At 42.3% G+C, this 23,062-nt stretch overlaps 1 protein-coding gene across 3 annotated transcripts in view; it reads left to right on the plus strand.

The window, feature by feature from the left end:
• Wdfy2 (WD repeat and FYVE domain containing 2) overlaps positions 1-19,529 on the plus strand; it is a 153,482-nt gene extending 133,953 nt beyond the window's left edge. For 2 of the 3 annotated variants that reach the window (XM_027928754.2, XM_027928756.2), the window contains exons 8-12: positions 2,367-2,472; positions 8,578-8,679; positions 9,479-9,609; positions 11,600-11,708; positions 12,927-19,529. In XM_027928754.2, coding sequence (XP_027784555.1) covers positions 2,367-2,472; positions 8,578-8,679; positions 9,479-9,609; positions 11,600-11,708; positions 12,927-12,956 — 478 coding nt within the window. In that variant the 3' untranslated portion in view covers positions 12,957-19,529. The remainder of the gene's footprint in view (positions 1-2,366; positions 2,473-8,577; positions 8,680-9,478; positions 9,610-11,599; positions 11,709-12,926) is intronic. The other variant, XM_027928757.2, reaches the window with a different exon arrangement.
• Positions 19,530-23,062: the final 3,533 nt, after the last annotated feature.

Below are 23,062 nucleotides of genomic sequence, written 5' to 3' on the forward strand. Positions count from 1 at the left end.
CCAGAAAGGTGGATACCACTGGGCTACATCCCCACCTCCAACTCTTAAAATAGTGACACATCAAATACAATTACATATAGCATCTCTCTTTTTTTTTTTTATTAGGTAAAGGAACAAATCTTCATGGTTGTCCAGGATCTCTCTGTCTCATAAAGAATTTTAGGCATACAGCATACTCTAAATACTTTATTTCTTCAAAATAGAGAGTTCAGTCTAAAAAAACAAAGCCAAAGATTACTCAGAGGAGTCTTAAATACTTGGTTAGAACAATAGCACAATTGAAGATCAATAAAATATTTTAAAATTGACATTGAAAGTAACATTTTTTTAAAAAATTTTTGTCTTCCCTTTCCCTTCTAAAAAATATCAAGGACGTTAATCCGTCAACATAAAGCACTAGAAATAATTCTGGTGAGACACAGAATCTCTTCTAGCTAGGCAGATTCCACAAAAGGTAAAGAATTTGCCTTTTCATTATAGTCAAAGGCATTAATCAGTTAACCAAGGAAGCAAGTCATCAAAACCAAGAGAAATGCTTTTTCTAACCTTTTTTTCAGACTCAGATATTATAAACCAAAGCAAATAAAATTCTCTTTCCAAGTTGTTTTCTCCATGTTTCCCTTTCATATTCTGGAACAGATTGACACTTTAGGATTGCCTTTGAGCATCCTATTCTCTCAAAAGTATACAGCAGAGTTTTTCATAGGCTACATGATGAGTGATATCATTATAAATGCACAAAAATGTGAATATCCATCTCTATCCATTAAGCCAGACATTAGAAATATTTGCAAAAACATTAAAATGACATTTTTCTCAGCAAAAATTTTTTTCTCAAAGTGTTTTTCACAAAATACATGTAAAGTTAAAAGGAATGGATTCATTAATGCAATTTTCAAATGAATCAGTATCTTTAAATTGTTCAGTTTTTATTTAAAATACAGTAAATTTTGGTAGTTATCATTTATTGAAGCTCTTTGATGTCCTGAAATAAGTTCCAAGAGTCTAAAGGGGATCCTCATACCAAAAAAATTTGAGAACCACTGATTTAAGACAAAATTATTCATACAAGATATGGTGATTCAGGGGGATGCTAAACTCAAAGCTAGCCTGGGTAATATAGTGAGACCTTGTCTCAAAAAAAAAAGGATACATTCACACTTGTATTTCTTTTTCACTATTGCATCCAGCATAATCTTGATCACTTATTCCAATTATAAAAATTACCAAAACAACTCACTTCTATTTCATTCAAAAAAATTGGGGGGAGAGTGGGAATAGACAGTTGACAACTGTTCAGCCTAGCAAAGCTCATGGACACACAACCATGTGATATAGCATTACCTTTACATCACCAGTCTGGATGTTAAAGAACTGGTCTCCTTCCCAATGAACACACATTTCTTAATGGATTTGAGCTCAGAATAGACAAACAAGCCAGACATGGTGGCACGTGCCTGTAATCCCGGTGACTTGGGAGGCTGAGGCAGGAGGAGCATAAGTTCAAAGCCAGCCTCAGCAAGTTAGCGAGGCCCTAAGCAACTTAGTGAGACCCTGTCTCAAAATAAAACATAAAAAGGGCTAGGGATGTGGCTCAGTGGTTAAATACTCCTGAGTTCAACCCCTGGCACCAAAAAAAAAAAAAAGAAAGAAAGGAAAGCAGTAGACAAACATACAAACAAAATGTCCAAGACCAGATAACCCTGTTCTCTCTTTCATCCAACAGAGGATAGATCTCTTTAATCCATTGCTAGCAATCACCAGATTATCAAGCCATAAAACTGAATTCTCCTCCATTTTTACCACTGAGGGGAAATAACTTGTCAGCCATGCACAAATGAGAAGGAAAAATAAAACAAAATGAATAAAAACTAGAGACAGAGTCAGTGAAATTCAAGTCTATTACCGCTTTGGATTTATTCTGGGAGCCAAAAAGAGTGGCTGTGCAGCTACCCAACTTGGTCAGCTAAAGCCTGTGGATATCTCTAGGCTGACCTCCAAAGTTCTTAAAGGGTAAGTTTTTCAAAGGTAAAATCATAAAATGAACATGTGGATTTTAATAAAGAGGAGAGGAACCAGTAAGCTATTACATCCATTCGTGTTTGATCAGCTTTTTCCTTTAAGTGTTGGTAACTGACAGTAACTACCTCCTTCTGGGGCCTGAGCAGGTGAAAGCAGCATTTAGACTTATTTTACATATTGGATATGCTTCTCACTGACAGCGTGTTGAAAATTCCACCAGGTTTCTAAGGTCTACACGTGGGGCTTGGGAGTGTGGACACACATTGGCTGATTTTACTGGGGTTTCAGTCATTAGACCCATCATTTGCTCTCCTAAACTGTGACCAACTCTTGGTTTTTTTCAGTGACAAAGTCCAGGCTCTCTCCTATGCACAGCACACACGACAGCTCATCTCATGTGGTGGTGACGGTGGCATAGTCGTCTGGAACATGGATGTGGAGAGGCAGGAGGTAGGTGTCCCAGTAGGCCGGGTTTAGCCCTGAGGTCAAGCTCTACCTCCCTCCTTATTTCTTGATACCTTATAATTAAACCATGTAATAAGACATGTTAGAGAATTTTAAATTATGGTGTTAAAGGAGCTCTTTTTTTTCCCTGCTCCTTACGAACTGGCATGTTACATTAATATGATTACTTTAATATGATTTCATGAGAATTTTCACTGAGACTAAGCTGTTTAGACTTTAAATCTGTTACACCATTCACAGCAAAAATACAGGTGAGAAAAAGAACCATCTAATTTTTGGTGATTAGTCCCAACATAAAATGCCCCAGGGACACCGAGAGCTCATGTGCTTTCTGTCATTGAAGGAAACAGTGGTTAAGAAGTAAGGACCTTTAATTTGGTATTAAGAGAAATGCTAGAAATAATTTATTTGGTGCTTCTTTTTGAGTCATGTTCTAAAAAAATCCCCAGTTACATATACTTTGTCTTTTTTAAGCACATATTTAAATTTTATCAGTACTCTTTTCTTAAATGAGTTTTGCTTTTAATCTTTGAGCATCTTAACTAGTATGTTTACTGAATCCCCTTTGACAAGTACTTTGAAGTTAACCATCTTCCCAGTACCCTAGAATGTCTCTAGGTAGACTTTCCCTTCGATAGTGCAGTCTTTGAACTTATTTCTGGCAGGATGTAAGAATTAGGTAGAAAAGAAACACTTTGAAAAGACAAAAGCAATTTTCCAAATTCTTTCCATGCCCTTTCCCCAGTCTTGTTTCAAGAGGGAATTTTCTGTTACCCACAATGTAATGCCCTTCAAATGCTAGTAATTAAATGCTTAAGAAGATTAAAGCTTTATTTGCTCAAACCATAAATCCACAGGAGTTCTATTAGTAACTAATTAAAATGATCATTACTGTTAGGAAGTGGGGAATTGTAGAATATTGCTTTTGAAAAGCACTTGGCACCATCCATAAAAAGCCAGAGAATTGTTACCATGAGTGCTGGTCGTGCTAACCAGGCTCCCCTGTGGGCGTCCCAACTTGTGTTGTGCATGATAGTCTGCCTTAGGTGAAAGATGTCATGCCTCATCTGGCCTGGCTTCTTTCCTGCCCTAACTGACCGGACCAGGGGAGGGGAGAATGGTAGGTTCTTTTCTCTCAGTGCAGGTAGCCTCCATCCTTTATGAACAGAGACCCAAAGGTCATTTCCAGAGGTGAAACCAGGTAGTTGACAGGCAATCCTTTGAACCATCTGGCTTAAGTTATGCCTCTTGACATGCAGATATATGAGCACTGGATACTTGTTGATGGATTTAAAATCTTGTTGAGTAAGTCGAAGTTCTAAATAAGCAGTGGAAATGGTTCCATCCATCTTTTTCAAGTGTCATATTTCATAAACCTAAATCTCCAGAGATAGTGTTTGTAATTCATTATCTGGGGAGCTGCCTGCTGGCTATGGAAAAGACTGTGGGGGGCTCGCCTTGGGAGGCCTAACACTATGATGAAGCAGTCCCTAACCCGAGGTGCCAACAGATTTTCAGAAAGCTTCAGAATGCTATTAAATTGTATAAATAATGAAATTACAGTCAGTGTAGGAAGAACATCAGTGCTGGGTATTCAGAAGGAGCATTAATGTCATTGGCCAAGGTTATCAGGGAAGGATTTATGGAAGGACATGATGCTAAAATATTAGTAGGACTGGCCGTGTTCTTCTAACCAGGAGTTTCGTGGGCTTTGCAGACTAAAAAAAAAAAACTCCAGAGTAAGGACAAGGTGATGTGAGAAGAGGTGTGTGGTGCGTTAGTGCTCATGAGCAGGTGGGCAGCAGTCAGAGATGAGAGAATGGCTAGGGGCAGATGATGGAGGACCTTGAGTGGCCAGATGCAGATCAGGTCAGCATTCCATATGTTAAACCTGTGTTTTTCTATACAGTTAATAAGCCCATTTTTATAAATGTTCATCATTTTATTTTTTACATATAACATTTGGATTCATTTTGACATAAAAGCATATATAATTTGCTGTAATTCAGGCCCCAGTACCTACCCCACTTTGCCTTCCTTCTCCCTCTCCCTATTCCCTTCCCTCTACTGATCTTTCTGCTATTTACTTATAATTTGTTTGTTTGTTTTTTCCACTTAGTGTTTCTTGGATATACTTGATGGTGAGATTCACTGTGGTATATTCATATATGTATGTTGGAAGGTTAGGCCAGATTCCTCACACTGTTCTTCCTTTATCCTGTTCCTCCTTCCTCACCCTCAGATCTTCTCCCTACACCTTACCTTTCCTCTCCTCCCATCTCCCCTCCCCTCCCCTCTCCTGTTCTCTCTCTTTCTCTCCCTCCCTCCCACCCTCCCTCTCCCTCTCCCTCTCCCTTTCCCTTCCACCCTCCCTCTCCCTTCTTCTCCCCACCCCCTTATTTTGAACTAGCTTCTGCGTAACAGAGAAAATATTTGATCTTTGACTTTCTGGATCTGGCTTATTTCACTTAGCATGATGTTCTCTAGTTTCATCCATTTATCAGCAAATGCCATAATTTCATTCTTTCTCTCTGAGTAGTGCTCCATTTTGTGTGTGTGTGTGTGTGTGTGTGTGTCATATTTTCTTTATCCACTCATCTGTTGATGGGTACCTGGGCTGATTCCATAACTTGACTATTGTGAATTGCACTGCTATAAACATTGAGATGACTGCATTACCATAGTATGCTGATTTTATGGATATATACCAAGGAATGGGATATTTGGGTCATATGGTGGTTCCATTCCTCGTTTTCTGAGAAATCTCCATACTGCTTTCCAGAGTGTTTGTACTAATTTGCAGTCCCAACAAAGGTTTGAGTGAGTGTGCCTTTTCCCCCACATCCTCCCAACACTTCATATTATCTGTATTCTTTTTTTTTTTAATATTTTTTTTTTGCTGGTTGGACACAGTACTTTTATTTTATTTGTTTATTTTTATATGATGCTGAGGATTGAACCCAAGATCTCACACGTGTGAGGCGAGTGCTCTACTGCTGAGCCACAACCGCAGCCCTTTATTTGTATTCTTGATAATTGCCATTCTGACTATAGTGAGATGAAATCTCACTGTAGTTTTGATTTACATTTCCCTAATTGCTACATTTATCATTTGAAAAGTATGTTTTATATATACTACATGTTATATACATAGGAAAGTTAAGATGCTTATTAACAAGTAGAAGCCAGGTCAAGTACTTATAATACCACTACCTATAAATGGCAAAACATTATATTTCCTTACATTTTTCCCTGTATGTACATGTGTACAAAATTTTTTAACAAAAATTAGAATGCTAATATATAATGTTGATTTATTTTTCCCCTTTCCAGATCATTACTCCACTTCCTTCCTCTTAGGCACCCACATTTAATATGTGTCCCAAAGAAGTATGCATGTGTGTGTATGTGTTCAAGTTTACATAAATGATAACTACACTACAAGTCTGCTGTTTCCAACTATTCCCCTCAAACTTTTTTGGAGCTCTGTGTGTCTTGAGGTGCCTCTGTATAGGTTCTCATAATATATATCAGTCAAATTTTACCTTTCTGTTCCCCAAAGGGCACATAGATAGATACAAACTCTCTGGTACTACATACAGCACCAGATGACTTATGATACATGTCCCCTCACCAACCTGTGTGGGATCAATCCAGGTATATTCTTGATTTTTGCTAAGTAACAACCAAACTACTGTACCCACATATATTTCTAGAGGAGAGAACAATGTGAGGAATCTCTCCCTGATACTCCGCATCCTCACCAATAGTTATTGTTACCACATTTCTGGTTTTGCCCTATTGGAGACAGGGATAAATGAATGTCTTGTTTTTATTTGCATCTCTGCCTAATAGTAAATTTGATTTCCTCTTTGTATATTTTAGCTATTCAGACCACCCTGGCTATGAATTGCATGGTCGTATCTCTTGCATCTTCTGCCAGCTTTTCAACTGTTCCTTGTCATTTTCTTATTGATTTGCAGGGGTTCTTTGTATATCATAGATATTAGAAGGAATTCTTTGTTAGTTACAAACTTCATAAATATCTTCTTTTATTCTGTTAACTTTGGTATATATATAGTACTTAATACCTGGGGGGTTTCAGTTCATTATATATTGGACATTTTCCCTGTCTTTAAATATTTGTTTCTACTACATAATTCTTAGTGGTAAGAAAGTGATATTTGAGAATGTTCCATAAACAGCCATTAGTGCTGCCCCCTCAATTCTCTAAGAAGCATGTTAGTGTGTTTTTTACTATGTGAAATGAGTTGCTAATTCAGTTTTTTCAGGGCCCTAGAAGTTCCTGATTAACCCAAGTCTGATTATATACTATAAGCATTACTCGTTTTGTGTCACAAAGAAGTCTTTGCTTCTTCTTTTTTTAAAATTTTCCTGATTCTTCCACATCATATGTTCTGAAAAAAAAAAAAAATCACATAATCAGTCTTTTAGGGGTAAGATGACTTTAGCTAAAACTTTGTGTTATTATATTAAATCTGTTTTTAAATGGACTTGGTCATGAAAATTACAAATCAAATCAAGGTTTACTCTTTTTCTTTGGTTTAATAAAATAAAGAACAAAAGTAAAGTACTTTAAAATGTCCTCTTTTTATTTTGGGGCAAACTAGGTTGTTGGATTTTTTTGTTTGTTTTGTTTTGTTTTGTACTGAGGTATGAATCGTGGGGTGCTTAACCTCTAAGCTACATCCACAACCTTTTTTATATTTTATTTAGAGACAGGGTCTCACTAAGTTGCTTAATGCCTTGCTAAGTTGCTGAGGCTGGCTTTGAACTATTGATCCTCCTACCTCAGCCTCCTGAGCCACTGGGAGGGAAAACTGTAGTTTTAGGTTTGTGTCTGCCTGAAAGGTAGAAGAAGCTAAATCCTAACATCTGATCCGTAGCAGATATTCCTCAGAAAAGGGTCACATCGACCCTGAATGGACTTCAGAGCTTGACCATGCTCCTGTCTACTGTGAATGTCTAGAGGAGTAGGCTGCTGTTTATGACATTTCTCAAACTTGTTTGCTCTAAGGCCTCTTTTATAAAAAGAGAGTGTCCCGAGAGTAGGATGTTCCCTGGAATTCACTGTTGGGAAATCCTAGGTTGGATATATTTTCAAGGTTCTTTGGGTTCTGTGCTATATGGAAAGAGATGATTTCCTCTGCCAAGTAATAAAATCTGGAGAGTTGGACATGAACTCTGGAAGCAAATGTAGTTACCGTTTGCATAATCTATAAAGATTGCTAAAGAATATTTTTAAGTGAAACTCACTTTTAGAACCTGTCTGGCATAATTTAGAAAAGTTATGACAGGAATGAGAAATAGTGAACAAAGCTAGAATATCGTGTGACCTGTGAGCCAAGGAGAGAGCCTGAAACCCCACGGTGCCCTGCCACAAGTAGACAGTGGACAAGTAGCTTCCCTGAGTATGTGCTGGAGTCAGGTTCTGTGTCATCCGACGTGGGGGACCGTGTGTGTGTGATGTTCAGTTAGACATCATTGTATGTGATTGGAGCAAATGTAACTGCATCCATTCAGAGAACAGGAAATTTAGTCCTAAATCTTCAGCAAGGCTGCCAAGTGCCTGTGTGATATGGCCCGGGCTGAGCCCTGTGCTCTCATCCCTTGTTCTCCCATCTGCCCTCCAGCGTCCTGACATTGTCCCAGCCCCTTTTCCCAGCCTCCTCCACGCAGCCTTGGGTCTCAGCTTTCTAGCATTTGTCAGAGGACCTCAGCCTGGGTCTGAACCCCCTGTCACACCTCCACCATGGCGCTCTGCTTCCCCTCAGGTCCTTGTACTCTTAGAGTTATTGAATAGATATTAGTAATAATATTTCATGACCACTCTTCTCTGGAAATCATAAACTCCAAGACAATAGAGATTGTTTTATTTGCCACAACCTCCCATCCCGTCCCCAGGGCCTGACACATAAGAGGCGTTCCAGTAAGTACTTTTTGAATGGTTGAGAAATCACCCTCTGTTTTTGATAAACACATCCTGATTCCAAAAGTTTCATCAGTGTCACTGGTTCCATTGTCCACACCATTTCTCACTGTGACCTGTTGTGTGCTTTATTTGACAAGACACCTGAGTGGCTGGACAGCGATTCCTGCCAAAAGTGTGATCAGCCTTTCTTCTGGAACTTCAAACAAATGTGGGACAGTAAGAAAATTGGCCTAAGACAGGTAAGATGATTTGGATTCTTCATCAAAATACAGTTGTGTGGAAATAACTTAACCTTGTAATCTTAGAAGAAGTAGCACCCTGGGTGGGAGTGTGGTAGAGGTAAATTATTATTCTGGAATTGCCTTCTCTACTGTAGTTCATTCCGACTCGATTCTGTTTTGTGTAGTGATTTCGTCTAGAAAGTAGTTGAGGGATACAGTTTTAGAATTCTAATGGCATCTATTGAAATACATCTTAAAATCAGAGGTATCACATGCTTAGCTCACATTGGTTCCAAACCATTAATTTAGACAAGTGGTATTTATTTCTTCTTAATTATTTTGCTTTCCTTCCTCCTGATATGGTTTTAGTTATTTAGATCTGCTCATAATATAGTTTTCAATCAGATTACATAGTTCAGTTTGGTCTTCCCCAGAGAAATCAGATGTTAGGTCACCTAGGTTGACCATGGCCAGAGTTACAGACAACAGGTTGAATCAGTTCTCATCCACATCCTCCTTCATCCAGGCATGATTTCAAGAGATGGCACCCAACCCCAAAGCCCCTGGCCTCTGTGGCTCACAGCAGTGGTACTAGCACAGGGTAGAGGACCAGGAAAGGAGGAGAGGGGAGGTGGCACTGTCTGGGATATTTCCCAGCAGTCCTCTTTCAGAGCACAGTCTGAAAAGAGCTGGTGTGCTCCTGCTAGGGTTCTGGGGCACTCTTGCTTGGCATCTTCACCTGAGTGTGGTCACTCACGTGAGTATGCCAGGAGAGTGGCACTGAGTCACAGCCACCTGTTTTCTGTCCCTCCTGCAGCACCATTGCCGCAAGTGCGGGAAAGCTGTCTGCGGAAAGTGCAGCTCCAAGCGCTCCTCCATCCCCCTGATGGGCTTCGAGTTTGAAGTGAGAGTCTGTGACAGCTGCCATGAAGCCATCACCGATGAAGAGTAAGTTCCAGGGGGTCTGCAGGACTCTCTAGGTGGAGGAAAGAATCCTGTCTGAGAGCAGCACTCAGCGCTCCAACCATGACTCCTGAGGCCCTTGTTCCTGCCAGTTTAGAGTGTAGACCATGGCAAAGAGATTTTTATCTTTTACTGGCACATTATAATTGTAATAGTGTGATTCATCGTGTCATATTCATACACGCAACAACACAATTTGATCAATCTCATTCCCCAGGACCCTCCTTTTCCCTCCCTCCTCCCTCAAGAGACTTGTGTTATCTTGAGAGATAAATGAAGAGAGAATAGGCTTGAAGAATTCATCTGTGTACACTTCTTAATCTCAGGGAAATGTGCATTTAAAGTAGATGCTCTCCACACAAATCCTTCTGCCTGCTCATTTTCTTGAGAATTGCCGAGGGGTGCAGGGGCCCAGAATTTGCTTTATAGCCTGAGCTGCTGTCTTTACAGGATTTGAATCAGCTTGGGGCTCTAGAAGGTTTCAATTTCTAGGAAGAGCTAAACTGCTTTACCTAAAAGGCAAATACTCCCAGTTGCTTACTACTCAGCTGGCTGCTTCTCAGTCCTGCCCAGTATCCTAGGGTCTCAGGTGTGCTTTGGAAGGTGAGGCAAATCTGCATTGTCTCTTTAATGTTAGCTAATTAAAAATTGTCCCTAGATGCAAACAGAATGATCTGGAACAGGTTTCCCTGTTGGTAATTTACCGAAGGACCAATCTCCTAGGAGACTTTTCTTCCCAATCCTCCCAGCACCTTTTAGTACAATAAAATTACTTGAAGTATTCTTTGTATACTTATATCAAACAAAAATTAAGATGACCTTTTGTAAGTAAGCATTTATACTCATTGGTTATTTTCCACTCATCATGGTTGTATGTGTGTGGCAGGCGGGTGCTGGGGATTGAACCCAGGGCATTGTGCATGGGAGACAAACACTACCAATGAGCTACATTCTCAGCTCCAGTAAGAGTTCTTATTGAATAGAGTGCTGCAAGAGACTTCAGGTGGTCCATTTTAATTCTTTTTATAAAGACATAGACAAAACAAAGAAGAAGAAAACTGTCTTCAGGGAGCCCACTGTGGCAGAGTGGCACCCCTTAAAACATGACTGGAGAGCAACCCTCTATTTTCCCCTCCCTGACCCTTCCTAGGGAATCACTGTGACTTCTGCCTCACTTGCCCTACCCCTAGAGCACTCTAGGGACACTTGATAAACCTTCCTTCAAAACAACCAAAAAAGCATAGACTAAAAATGCAAAACAGCTGGGCATGGTGGCACTCACTGGAGACTGAGGCAGGAGGATTGCAAGTTTGAGACTGGCCTCAGCAACTTAGGGAGACCCTGTCTCAAAAAATAAATTAGAAAATAAAGGGGAGACTAGAGGTATAGCTCGTAAGCACCCCTAGGTTCAATCCCCAATACCAAAAAAAAAAAAAAAGAGAGAGGAAAAAAAAAGAAAAAAACACAAAATAGTGATGTTTGTTTCTACTTTGTTTCACCTGTTAAAGCTTTAGAAAGAGAAAAACTTAAGTCAGCAGTTACACCAGTGAACAAAGAAAGAGAAATTGATGGATTTCAAATAGAATGACAGTAGTATCTTAGGTATTTTAACAATTATGCCTTTTTTTTTTTTTTAAATGGGCCACTTAACCTGCAAGCCCTTCCTTCTGAGTGCAAACTTAGCAAAAAGCACTGTGGTTTTTAAAAGATTTCTCAAAAGGTGCAGGTAGAGATTTTCAGATCATCAGAGCAACATGTGTGGGGGTTTCATCTCTCATTTTGGAGAATAGGGATCCTTTTGCCTTATTATCTTGTTAAAATCTTATAAGAGATCACCAGAGAATAAAGGCAGATCTGGGAAGTGATTCTAATAGTGAAGCAGTTTTAGCCATTAGCCTAAAAATTAGAGCACAATGTCACCTTGATCTCTGTAATTCCTAGATCCCACCTTTTATCCTCTCCTTGGTCTTTCTAGACGTGCACCCACAGCTACCTTCCATGATAGTAAACATAATATTGTGCATGTACATTTTGATGCAACCAGGGGATGGTTACTGACTTCTGGAACCGACAAAGTCATTAAGGTAAGACACCATCTTAAGCTTTCCATTTGTGGCCTTATGCGAATACACAGGAGCCCAGAACACGTGAGGCTGGGCTCGCAAGGTTATCCTTGGCACTGAGCATTTTTGAGAGCCTAGTACATTTATGGCTCCAAAGTGCATGGAACAGATAATCTACTTGGGACATACTCTTTAAAAGACAAATAGTAGGTCACACATACAGCAGTCAGAAGATTCACACAGACAAGTTCCATCAGCCGGGCACAGTGGCACATACCTATAATCTCAGCTGCTCAGGAGGCTGAGGCAGGAGGATCACGAGTTCAAAGCCAGCCTAAGCAACTCAGTGAGACCCTGTCTCTAAATAAAATACACAAAAAGGGCTGGGGATGTGGCTCAATAATTCAATCCCCAGTACCAAAAAAAAAGTTCCATCCGGGAGACAGAGATGCTGGAGCAGGCTTCCTGGAGCAGGTGGGAGTGCGCGGAGCACTGAAAGGCAGGACAGGAATAAGCCAGCAGGTAGTCACGTCTTTTCCCAGTGAAATCAATTAATCCAGGCACATTCATCCAGGGCCTCTCTGAGGACTGCGGTAGACCACATGGATTCAGTGTCACAGCAGAGGCACAAACAGAAGGGGGCCTTTGTGTCATTTCTGTCCTATTCTTAAGGGCAGCAGTGAGATGATGTAGTTAAACTACCCTGTTTGAAGCCCCCTTTGTGACTTGGAACAAGTTTAAAGCAAACTCTGGGAGCCTTGATTCCTTTATTTTTGAATCTTATAGAGTTCTTTGGAAGATTGGCAGAGACATATGGAAAGAACACAGCCCAGGCTTGGTGTGCAATTTGTTCCCGTCACCCTTAACTGGCTCTGATCTGCCTTTATTCTCCACACCTGGGTCAAAATTTCAAGCTGCCCTTGTCATATTAGTGGAGTATGTAGATTCTTCTCTTTATGTTTTTTTTGGTACCGGGGATTGAACTCAACCACTGAGCCACATCCTCAGTCCTATTTTGTATTTTATTTATAGAGACAGAGTCTCACTGAGGTGCTTAGACTCACTGTTGCTGAGGCTGGCTTTGAACTTTCGATCCTCCTGCCTCAGCCTCCCAAGCCACTGGGATTACAGGTGTAGATTCTTGTTAAATGAAAAAATACTCTCTTGGCTTCAATTATAAGGACTGTTCATCCTCAACCCAATTTGACTTAATTCATTTTCTACTTTTTCTTTTCCCAGTTGTGGGATATGACCCCAGTAGTGTCTTGATGACTCTCCCAGGAATCAGAAAGATGTAGTATTTACTAAAGAAATGGTTGTTCTGATCCACATGGCTACTGAAGCACCAAAGCTACATGCGAGAAGTAAGAGAAGCTGAAGACCCGAGGTGAATCTGCACCCTCCCTACACAGTCAGTGGGAACTAGCAGAAGGACACTCAGTCCAACTTGTTCATATGATATAAAAGAAGATATTTTTTTAACAAATGGTTTATACAGTCTGGCTGTGCTACATTGTTTTGAGTATACTGAAAAATCTGTGTGGGGTGTTTCATTTTTATATTTTCCAACCCTCCATTTTACTTGTTGCTTTGTGTGTTGGAGAAATAAGAGAATCGTCTCCCTGTTCAGGGGGCGTTGGTCATTATAAAGTAGTTTCCACATTTTCCTCACCTCGGCATGTGTCATGTGGTCAGCATCTTTTCTCCTTTTCTGTCTTCATCTGTTTGCACCTTCGCTGCTTTTCTCCAGAGTAATTGTATTTACACTCTTCACTCCCAGTGTTCCTACTTTCGTGTCCTCCTCCGTGGAGAGGAAAACCGTTTGTGTGGATCCGCCAGCCAACTTCTTGAGTCCCCTGAGGAATGAGCCGTCTGTCTGTTCTGACCTATTCATGTTCTTGCCGAGTAGGAGTGCCCTTGCGTTTCTGCCTTAGTTTTCTTAAAAAATGCTGTGAGGAAGCTGCTCCCAACCATCGTCATCCAGAAGTAGATGATAGGACTCAGAGCTTCAACCATCAGTGCCTGGATCAGTTACCATTCAGCTGGGGCCTCCTGAGCCTTCTGGGTTTTAGTTTTTTTGGATAGCCCTCCCCTCACAACATTCAAAACCAACTGAAACCTAAACCTAAATAAGTGTCTTTAGGCTATTTTTCGGTGTGACATCATCTCTGAACTTGAACCTTTATTATTTCAAGATTGTCATCCTGCTCTATTCTTCACTATCTGTATTGTCTTCCCCTTTAAAAAACAGTCATTCAGACATCTTTATCTTAAGGTAATTCATCAGAACATTTTGCACACTTTTATTTTAAGACCCTATGTGACCTGAGACACAAAGGTACTGAAATCCTACAGTTTGTGCTGTGTTCCTGCTGGGAACTTAAAAGAGGACTTTAGAAACCTGAAGAAGTCTTACTTCTAAGGGAATCCTAGCAAGCTTGATAAAATGTAATAAGTGATGCACCTAAGGATATTGAATTCCTATTTTAAAATCTTACTTTCACTCATAAAAATACAATTAGATTTAGTGGCGAGGATATGCCGGGGACCTGTCTCACTCTAAGCACTTTACCACCTCCTCGGATCCTTACCTGGCACACATACTGGGGGATCACAGTCTCTTGAGAATCACCTGTCTAAATAAAGTCTTAAAACAGGCCACCTGTTTGCCCTTCCCTATCTGTGTCCTACCTCCAGTGTCTTTTTCAGTTCTGATTTGAGTTTGGGGGTGGTAGGTAGGAGTTGAGTGAAATTGAAATCCTCCCTGTTGTTTTTCTTTTTAGGTTCGAAAACAGTTTTCCCCTCATGATCATTCATTACCTTCCTAACTGGGGGACATGCCACAGGCCATACTTGGACAGTACCCCTGGTATCCACCAAGTCTGCTTGCTGGAAATGGGGCTTCCTGCAGATGATTCTGCTGGCCAGTGTGTGTGTTTCACACAGCCACTGACGACACTGTCACCGGAGTCTGGAACTCCAAGGCTGTATTCCCGCACATGCGTGCACTCACAAGTCACACCTCTTGTGGCTTCACTGCCCCTTTCCTTGCACTTGCTTGCACTCAAAGTTGCTATTACTGCATGAATGCTCTGTGAGAGAGCTTTCAAAAGGGAATTACATTTAAAATATTCGAATATCTATTTTGTAGTTTATTACTAGAACCTGCAGCCACTTCCTCGCTGTACCTAATAGAGAACTGCATGTTGGAAGTAATGGAAAGGAATCGCTTCATTTTCCCTTCCTGAACTTCACAGTAAGGCCTGCATACAGAGAGGGTAACCTAGGATCAGGGAGGCTGGGGTTCAGGACATTGCATGGATTCCCAGTTAGGTACACATGAGTTCAGACCTCCCTTGGGACGCCGAATGGGCCCATTAAGTGACACACATACACTCGGCTGCTCTGTTCCGTGTCCCTGAGCTTTGCTTCAGCCACCTCCCTCCCAGGATTGCTCTGGCCCAACCCACAGAGCCACTCACACATTGAAACCTCACTGATGATGAGAATCATGATCAGAAACTAGATAAGTCAAGATAGCCCTTGTTCTGCCCTCTCCTTTCATCTATGTGGGAGGTGGATTTGGTGAGAAGTATTTGGCCAATTGGGTGCATGAGTTTGTGATACTGTGAATTCTTGAGTTTTGTATTAAGTATCTTCACCATTTTTTGCAACTTGTGGAGAAATCCATGCTGGTGTTTGGTGTCTTCCACGCAATTTGTGGAAAAGGAGGCTCCATTTATTAGGAGTGAAAGCGGCTCCAGCACTTGGCTTTTCTCCTGTGTCTGAGAAACCCTATTGGATTTGTACTTTACATTTATTTTTGCTCTATTACTTAAACTACAGCAGCTCTGGCAAATAATACCTAACATGGCTATGTTGGGAAAGTGGCAAAACTGTACATATCATACACAGAGTTGTCCCCTATTTGGTAGACCCATCTCATGCTCTTGGTTCCTGTAAAGGAATGATGTTACTAGAGCCTTCAGCTGCCTGGGTGTGTGTCCATAGTAGCAAAGATGGTTTTAGATTGAGCACTTGGAATCTTGTGTCATTTTATATGAGGTCAATCACCCATAATATGTTTCTCATTGAATTGTTTGAAGTAGTCAGAGAATCATAAAATCACAAAACTGAAAGGGATCTTTGTTTTTTGGTACTGGGGATTGAACCCAGGGGGACTTTTCCACTGAACAACACCTCAGCTCTTTTATTTTTTATTTTGAGACAAGGTCTCTCTAAGTTGCTGAGGCTGGCCTCAAACTTGTGATCCTCCTACATAAGCCCCTGGAGTCCTTGGGATTACAGGTGTGTGCCATCATGCTTAGCTCTAGAAGGGATCTTGAGATCTAGAATGTTCCAAGCTGAAAACACTTTAGTTATATTAAGCAATTAGCTATAACTGGCATGTAAACAAGAAAAAACAAGAGAATATTAAAGGAACAATTGTTTTTTGAAAACTACTTAGGAGTGATATGAGTGGGAGAAGCTGTGTCAGTACCCTGAGACTCGGAACTCTCTGGAACCAGGTTTGTTCCTCTCGGTTGTAAGCATGTTTGACACACTTTTGGACCTGCTCTGTGGTAATGAGTGGGTGAGTCCTAGATCAGCAGGCAGTTACTGCAGTTCTTCACCCACATATGTTCATCTCCACACTGTCCCCCTTGACCACCTCAGGGGCAGGATCAACTTAAAAATCCAGGGCCCTGAAAATACACACTGCCCTCATTGTTGAAGGCTGGTCTCGGGTCCCCGGGGTCTGATGCATTTGTCCTTCTTGTGCAACATCACTTTTTCATCTTCTGAGTCTCATTTCTAAAAGCATAATTATTTTTGTTTAACATCAAACCTTAAAGCTTGATTTTCAGCTTTTAAAAAGTACCAGAATAGCTCTAAACTATATGTCACTGTTAGTGGACATAAATATTCATTAAGTGAGATTTCTTTGGTTTTGCCTTTTCATGGTAGTTTAATTGCATGTCAGTGAGCTTGTTCAGTCAGATTTTTATTTTAAAATGGAAGAAATTCATTTTGCCAAAATGTTTTCTCTTTTAAAAATAATGTTAGGTTGAGGGACTGGGGCTGTAGCTCAGTAGTAGAGCACTTGCCTAGCACGGGTGAGGCACTGGGTTCTATCCTCAGCACCACATAAAAAATTAATAAAGAAAAACTAAAGTTATAAAAATATGTTTAAAAAATAAATAATGTTAGGTTGAATTTTACCTGGTGTGAAAGTAAATGTTTAGCAACTTGATTAGAAAACACAAATCCATTTCCAACATTGAATTATCTAGATGATCCTTGAGATTCTAGTCCAGATCATGCCACTTTCATTGAGGGGTCACCAGGTCTCTCAGCCCCTCCCTGGTTTGGCAAAAGCCACACAGATGAGTAAATGGGTCGTTTTAGCACTATGTGATTAGTGTAATGATAGAGGTGTGTTTGGGGTGCCGCCCCAGGGGGTGCCTCTAACTCAGCAGGCAGGGCAGGAGGAACTTGGCAGAGGAAGGGAATTCTGTGCTGAGTGTCACCTGATAAGGAGTGAGACAAGTAGGAGAAGAAAGGGAAATCCAGGCAGCAGAAACAGAGCAACCAAGTCCTAAATCTGCTCTCCACCTGGTGTGCCCAAGGACTGAAAGGGGCTTGGCATTGCCAGGGAACTTGCGGTGACTCAGCTGCAAGCCTGAAGCCTGAGCCCATGCGGCTCTTAGACGCTGATGTTTCAGAGCCTCAGAGGGAGGGCAAACACAGTTTCCATGATAGGTGTGCTCAGAGCTCACCCTGTAGTCAGTGCTAGTATCAATTTCTTTTTCCTTGGAAATCCCAGAATTGGTATCTGAAAATGACCTGTGGTAACTAAGTTTGGGATCTTTCCAGATGCACTGGCTTTCACTGGAGGCTGTGAGGTGGAACAGGGACCATTACATGTGCAGCCCTTGCCTGGAAGAATCCAGACTCATCCATAAGTGGGCTGCACTCAGCTGCTCTGCTTTACAGAAGAGAAAGTCTGGACCTGCCCTACTGTGGCACAGCACTAAGTGTCACAGGGCATGAACAGGCAGTTGCTACTCTCCCTGTCTTCAGCCTCAGACCACTCTCAAAAGTCACAGGTCATTTTAGTACAATGTGGTAGAGGCGGAAGGGCCTCATCAGGGGGGCACCTGCCAAGTGAAATAGAAAGATCTTTCTCAACTTAGAGTGGAAGGAACTCACTCAGCAGCCGCCATCTAGGGGACCCTCTCTGCAGAGGCAGGAGCACTTGACAGGGCTTGGAACAGGTATTTCTTGCTATTACACTTTTTGCCCTTTTTTAAGACTCAAGTATCATATGTCCATAACTGAATTCTAGAACATCTATGTTTACGTTTAAACTTTAGCTTAGCCTTACAACCAGGAACCACATATCAAACCCTCAGTGGTTTTAGTTGACAGTTCTACCTACACATTAGCCTTTCCACCACGAAGCTTCTTTAGGTCTAACCTGGTAGCAGTATCTAAGAATTAGATCTGTGCCAATTGGAATAGAGTCCCTCCCTTATATTTTCTGATTCAAGGGAGTTTTTAACAGTAGGTAGCCCTTGTCAGAGATGTTGAAAAGGAGATTAAAACTTTGAGTGAAATATGAATTTGATAGTCCTTCTTAAGGTCCCTTCTAATCTTGTGATTTCATGATTCTGTGAATGTTCTTTATTACTGGACTAACCTCAACCGTTACTAGTCACATGGCTGATGTCACTCAGACACATGAGAGCATATCACCATACCTTTTTTGGTTTCTGTCACATCAAATGCATTACTTTCTGAATTTTTCTGTCTAGAACCTGATAGGTTTGGTTTTAGAAAAAAAAATGGTGAAGGTAGAAATTAATCATGGTACCATCTCATTAAAAATAAATACCTCAAAATATTCACCTTTATTGAGTCCAGAGTATCTGACTTCCTTGAGAGAAGTGTCTAAGAATTTCCAGTTGGTTCAAAAGTTAGATTTGGAAATTGTCCTTGATATTTATGATTTTTAAAAAATTCCCTTGGTTCTCTAGGATGCCTGAGAGGGGAGCTATAACTCAAAAAAGAGAAATCTTGTTTAAAAAAAAGCATTTCTCATATATATTTTGCAATCACTTAAATGAAAGTCAGCTGTCTGTCAATAGCATACACCAATATGAAGAATGGACCAAAACACTTGTGTCGCTGTTAGCCATTGTTCTCAAATACTCATGTCTTATATGCCATTTGCCTTGCTTTTTAAATGACTTTGTTTTTCAAGGTACTGTCAAATTGCAAAAGAAAATCTTTATATAGAAAGTATAAAAACTGTTCCTAACTGGACGACAGGGAAGGTGCTAGCTAGCCCCACATCAGTGCCTGCCCACCACTGTGTTCATAACCAGGGTTGCTTTTCCATGCTGCACGGCCCACATCTGGACCTGGCTGCAGCAGGCATGTTACTTTATGGTTTCTTTTTCCTTTTTCTGGAATGAGATTCTCTGAGGGGTCAGGCTGAGGATGTCATAAGCCTGAAGCTGGACCAGCTCTCTCCAGGGTGGTTCTGGCCAACCTCCTGTGCTCTATGCCACAGATTCCCCCAACCAACCCAACCAGTCCTGACATTGACCTCCTGATGAAGTGGTATGAGCAAGAAGGTCCTGTGATGTTGAGATGCCTGCATCCAGCCCTCCATTCATTGCTGCTGAGCGTTGTGAGTGTGTTCACTCTGCTCATTTCCCCACTGTGCTGCCCTCTAACCTCTAATATGTACATGTAGCCATTACCAACATTAAGACTCTCATGAAGAGTTGCCTCCATGGTTTAAAATAAATGTCTGTGAATACCTGCCTGCAATTGTGGTCTCATCGTTATTGTTACATATGACTGCATAACCCCACAACCCTTGTGGGTTCTTGTCCCTGAGGGTGGGTGAGCTTCTGCTTCTGACTCTAGACCTCAAGGAGAGCCACAGGCTGGAGACACAGGTGAGCCAACATCCACGGTGGATGTGGTCACGTGGTCTTTACCTTTCATATAAGTCTGCTTTTACTGTTTTAATAAACTTTCAAAATGAGAACAGACTTCAGGGAAAGCCTCCTCAGAACTGATAACGTCAGGGCTGGGTTGTGGCTCAGGGGTAAAGTGCTTGACTAGCATGTGTGAGGCCCTGGGTTTGATTCTTGGCACCACATATAAATAAATAAAATAAAGTTCCATGGACAACTAAAAAATATCTTTTAAAAAAACTGATAACGTCCATTTTGTGGAGAAGAAAATTGATGTAAAATCAAGTGACCAGTTGGCCCCTGGTATGGAATAGCCAGGAAGTAGGGTGACTCGGCTCTCCAAGGACCCTGTTCCTGGTCCTGCTGGTTCAGCCTCAGCCACACCCAGCACTTCAGAAAGCCCTGTCTTCCTCCTGCAGACAAGGAAGGAGTGAGGCTGATAGTGGTTCTGGCCTGGCCTAGGAAGCCCGTACTTGCTAGGTGGTGTTGTCACTTGTCAGATAGACACTGGCCTTCCAGGCAGGTGTGCCCAGAAAAATCTCTTTGTTGGGGTCTCTGTTGGCTGGTGGTTCCCGGATGTGAACGTCTCAAACCCCACCAAGGAGCCACACCCATCTGGGTTTTCCTCTTGTTGTGGGACTAATCATATTTATTTCACCTGAACACCAAAACTTACAAAGATGGGTCAAAATCTGTTTGTTGGTTTTGTTTCAACTTTCTCTGCAGTGCCTAAGAGATACACTGGTGTAACTTAAGAGCTGTTATCAAAGTCCAGCACCTGAGTGCCAGGTGCATTGTTGAAGCTACTCCTGATCTTAAACAAATGTAAACCAGGCCTCATTTAAATTGTTTATATAAAAACACATCTTGCCTTAGTTATTCTGTCCTGGGGAGACACATGGCCAATACTGTTCCAGTCTTCTCTCAGAGTACTGAAGTAGTCGCACAGTGAGCAGCCTCTGGGCCTGGAGGAGTCAAGAAAGGGGAGGAACAAGAGTCCAAGGAGGTGGTGCATGGTCCTCCCACCTGTGCCCCCTCTAACTGACAAAAGTGGTTAAACTTCAACTCAGAAGACTACTTTCTGAAGCTGCCTCAGCAGATCAAGTTTCACTTGCTCAGACCCCCAGTTACACTTATTTTAAAGCAAACGTTCCCAGGCTGAGGAGGTAGCTCAGTGGTAGGACTTCTTGCCTGGCATGTGCAAGGCCCTGGGTTCAATCTCCAGTACAGCAATCAAAAAATAAAATACAGATATAGCTCAGTTGGTGGAGTGCCTGCCTTGCATGCATAAGGCCCTAGGTTCAACCCCCAGCACCCCAAAGGAAATAAAATATGTTCCTGTTCCTCATTGCTACAGCAGTGTCTTCAGGAGGAAGTGGAAGTGGAGCCTAGTCCACACCTTCTTGTATTTTCTCAGGTGATTCTAGCCTGATAGTGGGTCTGGCCTGGCCTATTTAAATCTCTGAGCCAGCTGATCAGAATCTCAGTGGGTTTCTCCTCTCCAGCCAATGAGGAGGGTGCTATAATAGGCAAGTGTGTAAAACTGGCTTCTGATTTAAATATGAGAGGGAATGGCAAAGATACATGAGCCCCTGCAGCCTGCCATGTCACTGACACCTGCTGGGGTGGGGTGGAGGGGCCACCCACCCAGGAGTTAGACACTGTCCCTTCCCTCAAAGGTGCTATGCATTACGGGCCACTGTAGCATTGTGGAACACTAGCGAAGCTAGAACTGCAATGTTTTCATAGATGTTCTCCAGGCACGGGTGGGGTTTGGGAGCGAGGGTTGGATGGAGGAAGCACATATGGGTGGCCAGTGGGAGGTAGTTCTACTATCCTGGCCACCCCAGAGGTCACTCAAGCAAGGGTGATTGTCAACAATAATGACAAAGAAAACCAGAGAGAAGGGGCCGGCTTGCACCTAAGGCCAAGTGTTCTCTTCCTACCATGTCTACTCTTTTAACACCTGCCTCCCATCTTGGACGTGCACCCTTAGGGGCCCACCAAAATAGAGAGCAAAACCTGAACAGGTAAACACTTCCGAAACACAGGAGCACTGTCACGATTCCTTCATGTGGCTGCTATGGACAGTTCCTGACCCCCTGGGACTCTAGGCTTCCTGGACGTCCTCCATCTCCAGCTAGGATTACCCTCTACCCCATCCCCACAGGATCCCGTCTTGCCCAGCACCTGCACACCAGGGTTATCACAGGTCTTCAGGTGAATTCAAGTTCATAAAGATAAATGGAAAGGGAGGGGCTCCAAAATCAGGATGAAACCCCTTCCAAAACTAACCCCAGTAGGCAAAGAATCCTCTCACCATTGAAGCCCAGGCGCAATCACAGGAAAGCAGTCCCACCCTGTTTCCTGGGGGAGAGAGCACCTTGGAGGCAGAGCTGCGGCCAGAGCCCTGTGTCAACTGTTCTCACGGCCTGGGGGGAGTCACCTTGCAAGAGCAGCTGCTGGGCTGCAGGACTGCTGCAGGGGAAGGCGGGCTGCAGAGCACAGCCTGTCCCCAGCCCTGCATGGAACCCCAGCATGGTCAGCCTCACAGCTGGGAGAAGGACAGGGCAGGCTGATGAGGGACGTGTTCTCCAGTGAAGGGATTCCATGCAGTTGACTTCTTGTTGATCCCAAAAAAGTACTCAAACAGTTGAAGAGGGGTTGTGAACTGCCCTCTTGTTACCTCAAAATAGCATTTATTCAAGCTGCTCAGAACTTAGAGCAAAGAATCTTGTTCTAAAGCCCCTGAGATTCCACCAGCAGAAAATGATGCTCTCCACTGCCTGAGAGTGTGTTGGCCCTCGTGTCCCCCTGGGTTCCAGAGCACCTGCACCTAGATCAGCCCCTCCCTGCCAGCAATCACCCCCTCTTTCTATGCTAAGAAGCAGGGACTGTAATGAGGGGTGAGGCCCAAGGAGATTAAACAGTCACTAATCCCCTCCTCCTGCTCTGCCAACTTCCCTGAGGATGCTGGCCATTGGTTTTGTGGGCCGTTTTAGTATTTTCTTCTTTTTAGGGAGGAGGATAGTAAGAAGGGGAAGAATTTGTTTGCTTCCTCTGCGGAGCTCCTCTGCCTCTCCCTCCCTCTGCTCGCCTGCACGCCTCCCTGCCCAGGCCCTGTACTACAGGGGGCCCGCACACCCACCCATCTGCCCAGATGCACCACAGACTCTGCCAAGCTCTGGCTGTAGGCTGCACCCCCACCCCCAGACCTCAGGGAACGCAGTGTCTCCACCAGGAACATGTTGGGAAAAAAATAGTTCTTTCTCAAAGCCAAGGAGAGAAAGGAAACCAGGGAAAGAAAATAACCTTTAAGGGCCTGATTGAGATCATAGAATTCGAGAGAGAAGGAATCATCTGATCCAAGGACCTCATTTC

Source organism: Marmota flaviventris, chromosome 4, assembly GCF_047511675.1.
Source record: "Marmota flaviventris isolate mMarFla1 chromosome 4, mMarFla1.hap1, whole genome shotgun sequence".
Classification (NCBI taxonomy): Eukaryota; Metazoa; Chordata; class Mammalia; order Rodentia; family Sciuridae; genus Marmota; species Marmota flaviventris.